At 47.3% G+C, this 16,034-nt stretch overlaps 1 protein-coding gene across 6 annotated transcripts in view; it reads left to right on the top strand.

Annotated features, from left to right (window-relative positions):
• ARHGEF12 (Rho guanine nucleotide exchange factor 12) overlaps window positions 1-16,034 on the top strand; it is a 69,213-nt gene that overhangs the window by 22,921 nt on the left and 30,258 nt on the right. For 4 of the 6 annotated variants that reach the window (XM_040084969.2, XM_040084968.2, XM_058423372.1 and 1 more), the window contains exons 2-5: window positions 7,381-7,404; window positions 8,114-8,202; window positions 9,609-9,665; window positions 15,477-15,575. In XM_040084969.2, the coding sequence (XP_039940903.1) occupies window positions 7,381-7,404; window positions 8,114-8,202; window positions 9,609-9,665; window positions 15,477-15,575 (269 nt within the window). The remainder of the gene's footprint in view (window positions 1-7,380; window positions 7,405-8,113; window positions 8,203-9,608; window positions 9,666-15,476; window positions 15,576-16,034) is intronic. The other 2 variants (XM_040084971.2, XM_058423371.1) reach the window with 1 other exon arrangement.

Below are 16,034 nucleotides of genomic sequence, written 5' to 3'. Positions count from 1 at the left end.
ATGGGTCATGCAGTAAAAGCTTGGTAAAGGAACAAATCCTGAATGTTTCTTTTCCGCCGTGCGCTCGTTTTGTGTGAATTTTTGTGATGATAACATTTTCTGGATGTCTTTTTAGGCAAACACTCGGGCTCTTTCAGCATTTGCGGTGTTTAATTTTTTTCCCCCGTTTCGGAGCTGTCGATTTTTTTCTTTCCCAGAGGTGAAAACTGAGAGATTCAGTAATTTGTAACCAGTCACGTTGGGAAACCAGTAGGAAATTGCCTGGGATTTGGCAACCTCTGTTCCCCACCAATTTCTGAGCGGGGTTTGTGCTTGCTCTGAGCTACATTCGGTGGCCAAACCTTATCCCTATTACTCAAATCTTGCTTTTGGGCTGGATCTAAAGGCAGCATTAAGGAAGCACGAGCAACCTGGTTTATTTATGTTCCCTCCAGTGCCCCCTCCCCAGTTTTCGTTTGTTTGGCTGCTTCCAGCCCGTTGTAGGGATATTAAACAATAAATGGCCTTGTGTGACAACCTCAGAGCCTGCAGGGGGAAAGCTGCTGCTGCTTCTGAGCCTTGGAAGTCAGTCAGGAGTGGAAGAACGGCACTGGCTGCCGAAAATGTCTCTGTGCCCTCCCCTTTGGAGAGTTTCTGCGGGGACTCAAAGTTCTCGCAGGGTCCTGGCCTGAGCAGCGGAGCAGCACAAAGGCCACATTGAGAATGGCTGCTGGGGAAGCCCTCCTTCCTTGCCTGCCCAGTAAATGCAGCTCTTTTCTCCATGAAAAGCCCTGACATCAGCTCTTGGAAAAATCCAAGTGCTTGTGTCATGGAAAAAAGCTGAGGCACTTGCTTGGGCTGGGGCTGAATGACTGAACTGTGGGATGGAACTTCTCTGGAGATGCTTTTCTTCTTCCTTTTCCGAATGTCGCTGTTTGCGGAGAGACTGAAACCCTTCCCGTCTCGGGGTTTTACGGGCAGGGACACCGAGGAAAGAGCTACAGCTGGCTGCAGTAAACTCAGAGTAGCCTGCTTGTCATTTTTGCAGGACACAGTGTGATGATACATTCCCGTATCATCAGGAAATTCCATGTGCGGAGGCAAATCTCCAAATTCTTGCTGTTCGTTTTATGGAGAAGATTTATCTTTGCATTCTGTTTTTCTTTCATAATTTTAAGCTGGTTTCTTTTTTCCTCTCTTCTTTCTCCCTTCTCATGCTGCCACCTTCTCTTCACCCTCCTTGATGGAGCCCTCACCCTGATCCCAGCCACGAGAACGAAAGAGAAATCTGTATATAGATATTTAATTTCTGGAAGCTCAAAAAGGAAGCATCCTGTGAAGGCAAGGCCACCAGTGGAATTCTCTTTCCCTGTAGAAATGCCTCCCTCTTGGAGCCCTGACCCTCCCCATCTTACAGATGGAACTTGTCAGCCTTCCAGACGTTGATTTTTATCAAATTGATCTTAACCTAGTTTAAGTGTTTGGCTCAGCACGTTGGTTGCCATAGCACCAGTCCCTTGCATTGATCCATCTCCTGATCCATCAGGAAATATGCTGATGGGCTGTATTGGCTACTCTGCATTTTCTCTCCTGAAAGGAAAATGGAATGGCGTATTCTGGTTACGGGTAGAGACGTTAGTGGCCTGAAAAATGATAAAATATCGAGTGGGAGGCATTTGCTGATGCTTTATGGAGGCAAGTGCGGCAATGGGGCTGCTGGGGATGTTCAGGGGGGTTTGACATTAAATTTTCTGTGTTCCTTCTCTGAAGGCAGCGGCTCCTGTCCGTGGAGCTGTCGGCAGTGCAAGGTTAATAATGCCAGGGAGGATTCCTCCATGAGTCACTGCGTCAGCTGTGCTGCCTGCCTCGGACTCCACAAAAATAACACGGAGCTTGCAGTGCCTCCCTCCCTCCTGCCTCCTTGCAAGTCCCTAAAATCCATCCAGCAGCTCCCAGGAATCCTCCCCATTTGGGTCCCTGGTTCCGTGTGCCCAGTCCGTTGCTGTCGGCATGCAATGGGGTTTGGGTTGTTATTTTTTTTATTTAGGGAAAAGCCTCAGTGGTTTCCTGAGCTTCTGTGCTTTGATCCGTGGAAAAGATGATCCAGCAGAAAGCTGCTCGTCCCGTGGGTTGGTGCTGAGGTGAATGGACTGGATGTGTTGGATCAGGGCTGTCCCAGGCTGGCTGATGTGGTTCCTGCAGTTGGTGGCTGTGTTTTCTCCTGCTTGCCAAGAGCTGCCCGCTTGCTGCATCCGTGTTTTCCCTGGATGTGCCTGTCAGTTGTTATCTGCTCAGCCCCTCTGGCTCTGGCTCTCCCACTGCCCTGTGCTCTTTTCCTTGGGACACAAAACTGCCTTCAGCTCCATGCAAAGGTTGTGTTGGTGCTGCTTCGTGTCAGCACTCTCCCCTGAAACCTTTGTCAGGGCTTTTAAAAACCTGATCTGGTGGATCCGTGCCTCTACAACCCTGGAAAACAAATTCCCTTCCTTGTTTTTCTTTCCTTCTGTCTCTTCCAAGGTGAAATTCTGGGAGTTATTTGCAGAGTAGCATTTATGTCAATGCTTACTGTGCTTTCAGGGCACTTAAAACCTCCTAGACTTTGACAGAAAATGCGTCATTTCTCTGAGTGCTGTTGGTGAGGGCCAATCAGGGTGTTGAAAATGAAGTTTAATAGGTATGAAATGAGCTGGATGCACTAGGAATAGTCCTGGAACTGCTCAGTGATTTTTACCTGTCAGCCAGGAACAGACTTTGGTTTTTCCAGGATCTGTTTGGGGATGTATGAAAAAGATGAGAGAGAGCAATCCCGCTCAGCATTCCCAAAATCATTGAATGTCCATCCCTGGGAGTGTCCAGGGCCAGGCTGGATGGGGCTTGGAGCAGCCTGGGGTGGTGGAAGGTGTCCCTGCCCGTGGCAGGATGAGCTCTAGGGTCCTTCCAACCCAAACCATTCTGGAATTCTAAGTGAGTTAAAATCACTTTTCACCAAAATCCGTGGAGCTGGAGGTGGCCAAAGGCTTCTCATTGACTCATGATTTGGTGGAAACCTCCTGAATTAGGATGAGATTTTAAAAAGCCAGAGTTTGGGTTTTTTTACTGGGGGGACTTTGAGACAGCCTTTGGTTTTCCTCTTCTCCTTCCAAATGTGTCAAAAAGACCGATGATCAACCCTGGCCTGTTTCTCCTCCTGAATTTGGCATGATCACTTGTGTTGGCTGCTTTTCTTTGAAATCTACGATTCATTCAGAGGGTTTTTTCTGCAACGAGCAACATCTTATTTAAATGAACCTAATAAAGCACTGAAGCAGCTTCTATTGCAACTGTTCATCTCCTAATTAAAGATTAGTTCTGTCAAGCAAGCAGTTTTTGGCTGTTCTCTTCTGCACGGGTTTCACAACATTTCTTACTCATCGGGGCACAAGTTGGAGTAATTCCTCCTTGCACGGTGCAAACACACACAAGCTTCATTTCAGGCATGTGAGCAGTCCTGGAACTAAAGTTAGGCGCATGAATAAATATTTCCAAGGTTGAGGCCCTTGTCTGAATCTAAATATTTTTCTCTTTGATCAGCTTTGGAGATAGCAGATACTTGAATTCTGGTAATATTTTAGTAGGGGAGGGGAAAAAAAAAAAACCCACCAAAAAAACCCCAACATGGTTATCTGGATGCTGTGCTATTTATGGTCAGCTATATTTTCAACCTCCCGGGCTAGAATGGAATGCTTTGTACTGCTGGAAGCTGGGAATCCTCCCTGCTCTCGTGTTTTTTTGACACATTAAGCCTTCAAATTACCTTTTTCTGCTCGGCTTCAAGGTGGTTTTTAGGCACTGGTGGCGCATATGTGCGAGCTAACCTGAAATACAATGTTTAATCCACGGTGCTGCTGGCTCGTAGGTGTATTTTCCTCACTTAAACAGATTTTCCTAATGCAGCATGACTAAGGAGACACACTTTTAGTCACTTGATGCATTTAAATGACTCAAATTATTCGGACCCGGCGTTTTAAAAACAAAATCTGACTTGGCTTTTAATTGGCGCTGGCATTTGGGAGAGTGGAACAACTCGTTTGAAAATGTGCTGATGTTCATCAGTTATCAGACAAAATGTCTACGGGGTTTTTATCGTGGAGCCTAAACTTGCCAGCTCCATTTGGAATTAAGGTTCCAGCTGTTCATTCACCACACCCTGCTCTGCCTTCTTGCTGCTGTTTACAGTAGGAGGTGAAAGTATATTTTAATTTGAATTTTGTTGTGCTGGGTGCTGTAACACGGTGAGGGGATTTTCAGGGCTGCTTTCAAATTTAGTATTATTTCCAAGTGAAGCTCAGTTGCACTGAAACACGGGGGCTCCTCTGTGATCTTTGATTGAATTTTATCCATTTTTACTCCGCTTCCTGCTGTAGTGACACAGTGTTTGGGAAGTGAGAATGTCCTCCAGGTGGAATTGAGGCAGAGAAATGGGAAAAGGGAGGAATGTGGTGCTGAATGCTCCCAGCAAGGATCAGTGTTGCAGCCTCAGCTCTGCTGACTCTTCCACCTAAAATTTCTGTGATTTCATAACTCAGTGCCCGGGAATGATTTCAGATCCATGATAGGAGGATTTGTGGGGGCTGGAGAGCTTCACCTTCAGCCTGGCTGGACAAAGCCCATCTTCTTCCTACTCCGCTGATTTTTAGGGGAAACCTGTGGAGCAAAGAAAAGGTGGGAGAGGGTGTGGAGTGCTGGTTGTGCATCACTGAGAGACTTTGTTGGGATGATCTGCTGCCTCCATCCCTCCTTCCCTGCCTCCATCCCTGCTCCCCAGCCTGTCCCTGCTTCCATCCCTGCTTGCCTGGGCCAAGAAGGAACCTCAGGAAGCTGGCAAGTGTCCAAGGGGCTCCAGCGCTTCCTGGAGCTGCCTGGGGTGGGGGACACACAGCCCAGGGCTGGGGTCTGTTCCCAGGGAGGAGGGTTCTCCAGAGCCAGCTGGATCCTGACCCCTTGTACCATCCAGGGTTAGGAGCAGAGGATTTTGGCCCCCAGCCCACAGGAATTTTCTATTCACCGGTAACGTCAAAGCACGGGAAAAAAAATTCCAGTGTTTTCAGCGCCGCTTTATTTACAAAAACTTTTTAGAGTTCCTTCCTACATAATTAATCACCAGCCTCGGTATAATAAGCAGAAAGGTTTTACACAACTTCTGGACCTGGAAAATGGGACATTTGTGTTTCACAGATAATAAAGAGCTCTGAATAAAGTGCAACACTGAGCTCCCTTAGTTTTGTCCACAGACTCTGCCTGTTGCTGCGGCAGCAGAGCCTGCAGTTCTGGGTGCTGGTAAGAACCTCCTTGGGATAAAGTTTGTCACTAAAATGCTTTGTTCAAATACTTACCAGTGGTGGTAGGGTCTTTTTGTGCAGCTTGAGTTCAAACGCATCAGATAAAAAAATGGGGTGTAATTCATCCTAAGCATCTTTTCCTGTCTTTCCCTGGATTCTTGGGGTTTTTTTTCCTCTTTTCTCCTTTTTGGTGAAACACTTGATTGCTGCTGCATCTCTTGGCTGCTCAGGGTTCAGGCAGGGTTAGATTGGCCTGAGATGACTTTTGTTTGCTTTCCTTCGGGATTCAAGCTGTCTGCCTTGCACCTTCCTGGCTGGCATTTGTAAATGGGACGATGGGATGCTGAAGAGATGTGGCTTTGCAGGTAGAGCAGAACGAGGAGAGGATGGTTCTTTGAATCAGAGTGGATTTCCCAGACTTTTAAGATTAAAAAGATTTTGGGGCAGGAGGGAGGAGGACGACCTACCATCTCTTACCTTCAATTAATTAACTTTTTGCTGTTTATGCAGTCACAGGCCCTATCTACCCCCTTAATTTGGAAGCTGCTGTTGTAGTTCAGCTAAATTCGATGCTGTTATCTGAAAGATGGCAAGTGTCTTGCTGTGGGTAATTATTTTCAGGAACAGGCAGACAGCATTTTAATTTCCCTTGCCTAATGTGTCATCAGATGCTCGTAGTGGAGTTCCATATTAGTGCATGTTTGCACAGGGGATTGGCGTGTGGGAGCTGGCCAGTTTTGGGTGTATCCACACTTGGTGGCACAGCTCCTGCTCCAGGAGGAGGCTTAGGCTGGCTCTCTGCAGCCTCCTGGGGTTTTCAGGTGATGGGAGGGAGTTCCTGCAGCTTTGGGACTGGGCTTTTCCTGCCTGGGCCACTCCAGGTGGAGTCATCCAGGAAAGAAGAGGGGAGGAGGTGACAGGAGGGAGCAGTTTAGTGCTGCCAGTCAAGGAATCATGGTTGTGATGTTCTGGAAAGCTCTGGGAGCGTGGTTTGGTTCTGTGTGTTGGATCAGCTCTGGGATGGAGCCGTTGCTGAGCTCAGGATGCCAGAAATGCCACATCCTGCAGTGATGGGGTCTCCAAACCTCCCTGGGCAGCCCCTCCCGGTGTCTAAACCCATTCCATGGGGAAATTCCTGCTGCTGCCCAGCCTGAGCCTCCCCTGGCACAGCCTGAGGCCGTTCCCTCTCATCCTTTCACTCGTCCTTTCACCTGAGCCTGACTTTGGAGCTGCTCCTTGTCCCTCTCCTTGCCGTCCTTTTCTAATCCAGACTTAACCATGGGAATTTTGGTCCTTGCCAAACTGGTCTGTTTAAACGAAAAAGGTGAAATAAAATTCAAAAATAAATGGTAATTCGTTGCCCTGGTAACCTCTGTGGTGTTCAAATCGTGTGAGCTTGAATTTCTTCCCTCTAGTCCCTCACCCCAGCACTTCTTGAGAAATGTATATAAATAGGAAAAAAATGCATTAAGAATAGTTTATATATATATATATATATATAGGAGGAAATTATCAGCTCTAAACCTTCTGCAGAGTCTTCACTTAGAACAAAAAGTGGTTTAAGTTACCTGCACTTGCCTTACCCAGCTCTGAATGTGTGTTTTACCTTCCAACTGAAGGATCTAGACCAGAAATCGAGTAGGAATGGAGCTGAACTCGTGAGTCTGAGAAGGGAGTAGTTGTGTTTTATGAGAGTAGAAGTTTTGGTGCCTCGAGCTGGATGGCACCCACCTCGTTCTGTCAGGAATTCAAGGGAAAAAAAGTCCTGGATTCAAAAATCCCACGTTTTCCTCAGTTAAAAGCACAAATTAACTTTTTTCTGCCTTCAGCTTTGGGTTTGTTGCTTTTGTTATCTGTATGTGTAATAGTACTTGGAATAGGTAATTTAATTTCAACTTTGTTGCGCTTGTCTCAGAGATGGCAAGTTCATGGAGTTCCATGAAAATACAGATTGGTTTTTGTGGAGGTACCGTGGAAGTGTAAAATAACTGTTTGTATTTAAGCACTAATGTTGATATCAACCCTAATATTGAAAAATAAAAGTTCATTAAACCTCTTTTTTTTTTTTTTTTTTTCTTTTCAGGTTTCCTCTCAAAAAACCTTCGAGGTGAGTTCCTGAAATTTGCTTTTTTTATCTGTATTGTAAATTATGCTGCAGCATTTTTGCAGGGGGAGTGCTTTTAAAAGTTTAATATATATACATATATATACAAACAAACACGGCTTGTAGTACCCATTACAGATGTGAGGAAATCAATATCCAGGTGGGGATAAGGTGCCAAAAATAGATTTATTGGTGGTGTCCTTGGCATGGGGTGAGCATTTTCATTCTGTGGCATGGCTGGGGGCTCACCTTACCTGAGATTTGAGATGGTCAGGGAAGGAAGGTACAGGATGTACAGGTGCTTCCTTTCTGGGGATGTTCTAAATCTTTAATTTTGGCATGCTGAGATATTTCAAGTTTGCTGGGAGAGTTCAGGTTTCAGGAGGGGTTTTTTTTTCCCCCCATTAAATTTATTTGGCTTTTAAGATAAAATATGGGCTGATGCTGAGTGATAAGGAGAATGCACTTGCTGTTACCAATTCTGGAGGTTACCAAGACTGTTCCTGGAACCTTGGATCCTCTCCCAGAGATTGCAAGGGAGATCATTTTCCCCTTTGAATTCAGCCTGGGAATAAATTTTTTAAGCGAACTCGATGCCTGCGTTTTAGTCGGAGTTTCTGGTGGGCAGGCGGAGCTGGGTGAGGTTTGTGTGAGCGCTCAGGCAGCTCCTGTGGGCTCTGGTGTGAGGATTTTGTGCTTTCCTGTGCCCCAGACACGGCAGCATTCTGAGCAGAGAGTCTCCAGCAGACAAGAAGCAGAAGGTTGAACGCTGCAGCAGCACCCACGACTTCGATCCCACAGGTAAAGTCCTAAAATTCGAGGGAAAAAAAAAAACCCAAAACCCAAACAAAAGCACTGGGGGGCAGAATACAGATGATTTTAATGTGGCTTTCAGAGCTGTGTTGTTCTGCACAGGCAGCGTGGCCATTGAAATGAATGTGGGCTTGATTTTAAACACCCTCATAATCAACCTGGATTAGTGTATCAGTGAATAATTACAACAACTTCCACTTCCAGCAAAGTCAGGAGGCTGTAATTAGCTGTGAGCAGTTCTTCAGTGAAGTCTGAAATTGGAGATGTGGTAGGCTCAGCCAGGGCTGAGTTTCCCTGCTGGGGTTTAATTTTGGGGGGTTTGTTTTGCCCTTCAGTAGGTTTTGATCCCTCTCTGCCACACGCAGAGTGAATTTGTGCTTCCCAAGGTGAGGCATTTGAAGATAAACACCTCCTTTTAAAGGATTTGCTATCCCACTTTCATTTAGCCTACTTTTATTTTAGTTAAACTGGGGAAATGAGGGTGCACGCAGCATTCTTGTTCTCTCTGAAACACTCACCCAGTGCCTGCCAGGCTCCTGTCTGAGCCTCCTGGCCCCATGCAAGGTGCATTTTTCCTGTCTGTGCATTCAGGCTTTTCCCTGGGGCTTGGGGAGCACAGGGGAAGTGAAGGGAAGTGGGGCACAGCTTGTAGGATTTGGGGTTTTTTATGCACAAGGCTGGTGTTGATAAACCACCCTGGTAATGGTTTGTGCCATTGGCTGTGTGAGTCCTTCTAGTGCACACAAAATAAATGAAAATAGGCTTTAAATCCCAGTTAAAACATCCTGTAAAAGAAAAAAAATAATGGTTTAGTTCTCACCATCTTTTCCTTTGTCCTTTGGGATAGGTAATGTAAAATGTTTTCAGGTTGGGGGATGTCTCAGGCTGTGAACTCATTTTGTAGGAGGAGTTTAATTTTTCGGGAATCCTGTAATCTTAGTGTGCAGAAAGTCACTCCAGTGTTGAGAGCTGGTACCTGGCCCCGTGCTTGTGCTTGGATAGGGGAGCTCTGCACTGCAGAAAACCCTTTTCTTTTTAAGGGGTGACTTCAGGATGCTGAACTGCTGTGCCTGTGCTGGTTATTGACTCTGGGGACAAACATTGCCAGAGTCTCCGTGCTTGGACTGGTTTTTATCTGTGGTTGCTGCAGAGAGCTCCTTCGGTTGTGTCCTAGCTCCTGTAACAGATTCTGTGTGCTGTGACCTGTGTCTCCGTGTATTATTCACCCCTTATTCCAAGTGTCCCACCTGTGTTTTGTTCACATCTTATTTGTGTTTTGCACGATTTAACCCAATAAAATCTGTGGTTTTTTTCATGATTTTTTTTTTTTTTTCCTCATGTTTGGTCTCCATATTTTCTATATCTCTCTCTCCTTTTCTCCTGCTCTCGTGCAGATAGCTCCTCCAAGAAGACAAAGTCTAGTTCTGAGGAGAGTAGATCCGAGACGTATGGTAAGCCAAAGCTGCAGCCTCCAGCTCCTGCTTTTCCTGTCTGTGAATCCCGGGCTTTTCCCCCTGCCCTGATCCGCATGGTTGGCTCTGCAGCAGGGACTGCCCTTCCATCCTGCTTCAGTTCTCGGCTTCTAGTGTGCTCCTGGCTGGAAAATGTTTAATCTGGCACCTCTGGAGGAGCCCCTGGGTGCTGCTGGCAGTGAGGACACAGCTCCCAAAGGGGTTTGTGCTTGCAGGAAAGTCTGTGCCATATTCTCACCCTGGAGAAAGAGCAAGAAATTAATCTCCCTGCATTATTTGTAGGTGCTCTCCGTCGGTCCCTTTGGACAGAAATGGAAGAACGTGTCTGTGAATAATTTAAATCGGTGTGGGGATGGGAACTTCCCCATTGTCTGTCCCAGAGAGAGGGAGTGACCCTGCTCTCCTGGGCTTGGTGGCTGCAGTAAATGACACACACACAACGAGTGTGGCATGGGAATATCCCCACACATCCTGGTGGTGTCCCTACCCCAGGTGGGGCCTGTTTGCTCCCTCCCTCAGCTTTCCCAGCTGTGTCACTCTCGGCTGTGGCACTCCCCATGCTTTAATCACTTACTCCACTTCCAGTCTCTGGAGATATTTGCATTCAGACCTCGGAATCTAGAAGGCAAGAAGTATTCACTGGTTGTTTTTTGGATCCTATCAGCGTCTTCAGCCCCTTGGACTTGGGCTGAATCTGGCTGCATTTCTTATTTTCAAGTGTGCTTGTCTTGACTCCAGCCATGGGTTGCCTTTCTTTTCTGTTACTGTTTTGGTTTTTTTTTTAAATTTGTGTTTAAAAAAGTCTGTGACGCTTTCTGATTTTAATCTGTTCAGAAAATTGCTGCTGCTAAATCTGCTGTGGTATTTTGGATGCAGCGACTCTTCCAGGATCATCAGCTTTATCATTCCACTGGAATAAAACTGCCAGGTGTGCATGGCTGTGCTCCAGCTTCTTAAGCCACCTCTGGAATACAGAGGGATGCTGTCAGAGCAAGAAGCACTTAAAAAACAACCAAACAACACCAACCCTGAGGAGTTTAAACCAACAGGCATGTTAGGAGAAGCTGGTGCAGTCTGGGGAGGTGTGTCCTGTTCTTTCTGTGAGATCTCCTCACTCCCCCTGGAATTTTGAATCACACACTTCTTCTTTTTTTTTTTAATTAAAAAAAAAAAAAAAAAAAAAAAAAAAGCAGCCAAGTAATATGATAGTCACGTTCCTCGGGGTGTGAGAGTGTTCCTTGAGGAGCTGTAAACAGCTTTGGAGGGTGCCTCGATGGAAACCTGTCTGGAGGAGAGCTGGCTTGCTGCAGCTTGTCATTGCTGCTGCCACCCTCCCGGGGGGCGAGCGGGGCAGCAGCAGGGATTTGGGGATGGTTTGGTGCTTCTGAATCCACCAAATCCGTCCCAGGTTAGTCAGGATGAGCAGAGCCCTGTGCTCATTGCTGCCCGCTGCTGTGGGTTGATGACAGGAAACATTTGCTGCCTTTGCTGGGGCATCTCTGTTTGTCCCTGTGCCCCAGCCTGGCTTTCCACGTGTGCCAGAAGCAAGCACGACTTCCTGACGCGAGCTGTGACTTCCCCCAGGCTTCCTGCAGATGCTGTCCCCGTGTCCAGGATCCCTGGGAGCAGCTCCCACTCATCCTTCCTTTCCAGTGGCCTTGCCCTGCCTTTTGTCTGCTTTTCCCAGGTTTCTCTGGAATGTGTGCAGAGCTCTGCTGTTTGCTTTGGAAGGGACCAAACTATTCCAAACCCTCCGAGGAGAAATACTGTACTGATATTTTCCTCGCTGCTGACTGGATGGGGGCTGCCCACTGGGAAGGGAATAATGGGGGAGGCTGGAATGACAGCAGGAAGAGGAGGTGTGGCTTTGCTGGGGTGTTTGTTCTCAGCTCTTGAAATTTTTAATTCAGGAGCCAGAATTCCTTGAAGCGTGTGAGCGGCTTGGAGGAGCAGAGCGGTCAGGGAGGGAAATCGTTCTCATGTACTGAGATTAATTTATAGTGACATGAAGCTCTCAGTGAGGTATTTTCATTCACAAACCTCACGTTTGAATGTTCAACAAAATTCGGATTATCACGAGGGAGAATGGGTGTAGTTTGTTATGCTGTAATTTGCTAATTAGTGCCACGGTCTCCCATGATATTTAAGATCTTTTTCTCAAAGTAGCATTTTCATCTCTTAAAACTGAAATTACCTTCCAGGGTGGTAGGTGAGGTATCAGTTTCTCTTTCGTTTTCCTCACAACTTGGTTTGTCTCCAAAAACACCTTCCTTTATATTTAACAATCATCAGTTTCTGGCCTGAATATTAGCCTGGACTTGACACAATCTCTTTCACGTATTTTCTCCATCTTTGTGATAAGTTTTTGGTTTTTCTTTTGAAACCCCAGATCTGAGATGCTTTTAAATTGTAACTTACTCTCCCCAGGGTTTGTTTTTGTTTTGTTTGTTTGGTTTTTTTTTTTTTTGCTGTCCTTACCAGCTTTGCATTGTGGTCACCGTTTTCCCAGCGAAATTTGCCTTTATAAAAGTTCTGATTATCTCTGTGGAGCGGCATTCCTGACAATATTTTATAGAGAGAAAGCTTCCCAAATGAAGTGAAACATTTGGCCACTCTCAAAACCCCAAGGAGTTTGGTGTTGTTTTTTCCTTTGTGGAATGATTCATTTCAAATCCCTCTATTAAACTGCATTTTCCTATGGTGGCCTCATGCCCCCAGGGGAGATTTTAGTTCCCAAATCTCAGCTCCTGGGCCGTGTCCTGCAGACTTGGGAGATGGAATTCACATCCCATGGGATCCCAGGCCGGTTTGGGTTGGAAGAAATCTTAAGAATGATTTTGTTGCAGCCACTCCATGGTCAGGGATGCCTTCCACTGGCCCAGGCTGCCCCCAGCCCCGTCCATCCTGATCTCTCCATTCCCTCAGGGTTTTAGGGTGAACCCCTGCTCTGTTTGTTGCTAAAGAAATTCCCTGTTTCGTTAAATAACTTCCAAATAGGATGTGGAGGAGAGAGGAATAAAACCAAACTTCTCCGAGCAGCCGCTGGACAGCCCAGATGTGTCTGGCCAGGCTGTGTGAGACAGTTCCTTTGGCCTTGGGGTGGCAGTGACCTTGAGAAGCGCAGGCTTTGCCCTTCCACCATCCCAAAGGCGCTCCTGGAGCAGGGCTGGGGAAGGGAGAGCGACGAGTGCCACCTGCTGAAGCTCCTCTCAGCTTTCCTTGCGGTTTTTCCTCTCTGCTTTCACTTTGGATTTTAACCTCTTTAACTCCAGCACGCCTTTGGCTGCTTTCTTGTGCTCCTGGCTTGAGGCTACACCAGTGAGTTTGGGGGAGTTTTCATCTCCATGAGGACAAAAAACGTTAAAATTGATTATTTTTCCTCCAGAATTTTAGGAATCCACTCAAGACACAAGCAGAGATTCTGATTTTAAAGTATAGTTAAGTGATGTCTCCTCACTTCATGACATGTAAGGAAAGCAAAAATGGGAATAAGATGATTATTGATTTGAGTGCTGTCAGTGACGAAAAGTGAAATATCATGGTGGGATATTTCAAAATGAGCAGAGTAAAAGCACTTGAAGGTTGGTTCAGGCAGGGAGTGCTGGCAGAGCTGATCTAGGAGTGTTATCTCCAGGAAACTTCCAGGTAACTTCATTAAAATCACTATAAAGTGATTAATCTCTCAGTCAAGCCTGGTATCTCCTCCACCTCATTCCAGCCTTTTTTATTAGATTAGGAGAAGGGTTAAGTGTCCCTTATCTGAAGGAAACAACTACAGGAAAAAGCAATTACGGACTAATTTCAGGTCGAGGTGTCCTAACTCCAGTTGTTTCTCCATTCTAAATTTATAAAGTGATCTTGGGTGAAATTGAAGCTTGTGGAGTGAAAGAGTTTAACCTGAATAAACTTGAATTAAATTCAGTTCTACTCTGCCAGGTCAGTTCATGTTGTGTGGGCACTGCTTTGGCATCAGGCTCATCCCAGGAGGGAGTTCCTCAGTTGATCCAAGGGTGGTTTCTTCTGGAGAAACAGAAATCCAGTGGCAGAGCAGACTCGGGGCTCTCCTGTGTCTTTAAACGAGGCCAGTCCTCGTGAGTCGAAAGCTGGGTTTAGTGCCTTACTCACGGACCTGTGGGGCTGGCAGGGAGCTGGAAAGGAGCTGTTCCTCTGGAGCAGCACCGCGTCCCACACCCCAGCCCCGGGCAGCATTCTTGGGAAGTGAGACTTCAAGAAGCTTGGTCATATAAAAGGAGGGGAGGTGCACGAGGGAGAGGCACCTTCCTTCACTTCTCCCTGCGCACAGGGGGTGAAAGGTGGGGGGATTTTCCTTTCCAGCCACTCCCCAGCCCTGCAGGTGCCAGGTATCCCTCGCTTTGCTCCTGCTTTGTTGGCAGCAGGGGAATTCCTGGGATGTGATAGTGCTGCACAAGCCCTGGAGTGCTTTTCCCACTGCTTCCACACCCGTTCTCATGTGTGCCACGCTGGAGGAGATCAGGACTGGCTGGGCAGGCAGTGTTGGCTCTTGAGGCTCCTCATTTCCATGGGGAGCAGTGAAAGGAGCCGTGGTGGTTTGGGAGCAGCGGGAGACACGGGAACGACTCCCCGCTCTGTTTCCATCCATACCTTGGAGCTCATTCCAGAGGAGCCAGTCTGGCTGGGACAGCGTCTTCCCAATTCCCCGTGTTCCCTCCACACCAGACAAAGCTGCTGCAGGTTTGGAATCGGATTTGGGAGAGCTCTGGTTTCTCTCTCAAGGTGCCAGTGTAGGAATTTTGCCTGCTGTGCCTTTAGAAATGGGAAAGCAAAGCGAGCTGTTAGAAATAAGGGTGATGGAAATAAAAGAACATTGGGGGAGCATTTACAGAGTTCCCGGAGTCACTTTTCAGGATGAGGGCTCTGTTTGGGAGGATTTTTGCAGCTGCTCCTAGGAAGGTGCTTGGCAAGGAATGTGCCGGGGCTGCTGCTTTCCTGTGTTTTGTCTTTCCCTTGTTTCATTTCCAGGTGAACAAAAGACATCCCCAGCATTCCACCTGGTCCAAATGCTGCTCCAGCTAAACGAAATTATCTCTGCAGCAGCATTTGTGTTCACGTACTGAGTAGACCAGGAAACAAAACAAGTTGCCTTTGATGTCTCACAGCACATTAAAGGAGGGGCACATTTCAAACTCATCTGTGATTTTGGACTGGTCTTTATTTCAGAAGTCCTGTTCAGGACAGTTCAGTGTGGCTTGTACCCCTTCACCTCTGCTGTCCTGGCTCTGTGCAATATTTCACCTGGAGCAGAGGATGTCCCAGGAGGAGCTTCTGGCTGAGAATTGGGGCAGCTTTTCCTGATCAATAAATCTGTTTTAGCCCAGCCCCCTCATATTGCTTTGAGGGATTTGTGTTTCGGTTCTAGAGCAGCTTGCAGAAGCTGTGAGGTGGTTTTGGTGGTGCAGCAGCACCTGACAGCTCTCTGAACTATTAATGCAGACAAAGGGAAATCCTGCTCATTGCTGTGGGTACTGCTGCTCTTCTTTAAAAGCTGCTTTCCCCTCAGGTTGTGTCTGATGTGCCAGGGCTGTCTGCATCTCTGTTTTCTGTAGCTGGGGCAGTAAGCTTGACCTGTCTTGACATCCCTCTCCATTTCTGGACTGCTGCCCTGTTCCTGTCTCTCCTATATTTTCCCTGTGCTGTGTTGTCCCCGTTCCTTTGAGCACTCAGTGATTATCTGGGAGGATGAAGCTTTGGACTGATGCCTGGCTTGTGTCTCTTTGTGTTCCCCTCCTCTGTGTGTCCCTGTGTCCCCAGGCCTGGTGCAGAGGTGCGTGGTGATCCAGCGGGATGAGAACGGCTTCGGGCTGACGGTCAGCGGGGACAACCCCGTCTTCGTGCAGTCCGTCAAGGAAGGTGAGAGCATCCCCAAAGCTCCGTGGGGAGCCTGGAAACGTGTGTGAGCTGGAGCAGAAAACTCCCCAGCTCCTCCCAGGTGGGGTGTGCAGCTTGGGAAGGGATGTGCCAAGGGCAGGGTCGAGCAGTGAATCCTTTCCTCGGAATCTTCTCCCAGGCAGAGCGAGAGGACACAGCCCAAAGCTGTGCCAGGTGAAGTTTAGGTTGGACGTCAGGGAAAAAATTCTTCATTAAAGGAGTGCTTGGGCACTGGGATCATCTGCCCTGGAGCCCCTGTCCCTGGAGGTGTTTAGAACAAGACCTGACGTGGTGCTCAGTGCCGTGGTTTAGCTGATGAGGATGTGTCGGGTCATAGGTTGGACTTGATAAACTCAAAGGGTTTTTCCAGCCTGGTTCATTCTGTGGTTCTGGGATCTGGTGGGTTGGGAGCTGACCTCTTGCATCCCTGGGGGAGGAAAT

The sequence above is a fragment of the Hirundo rustica genome, chromosome 23, assembly GCF_015227805.2.
Source record: "Hirundo rustica isolate bHirRus1 chromosome 23, bHirRus1.pri.v3, whole genome shotgun sequence".
NCBI classification, from domain to species: Eukaryota; Metazoa; Chordata; class Aves; order Passeriformes; family Hirundinidae; genus Hirundo; species Hirundo rustica.
This window is presented reverse-complemented; position numbering and strand designations above follow the sequence as displayed.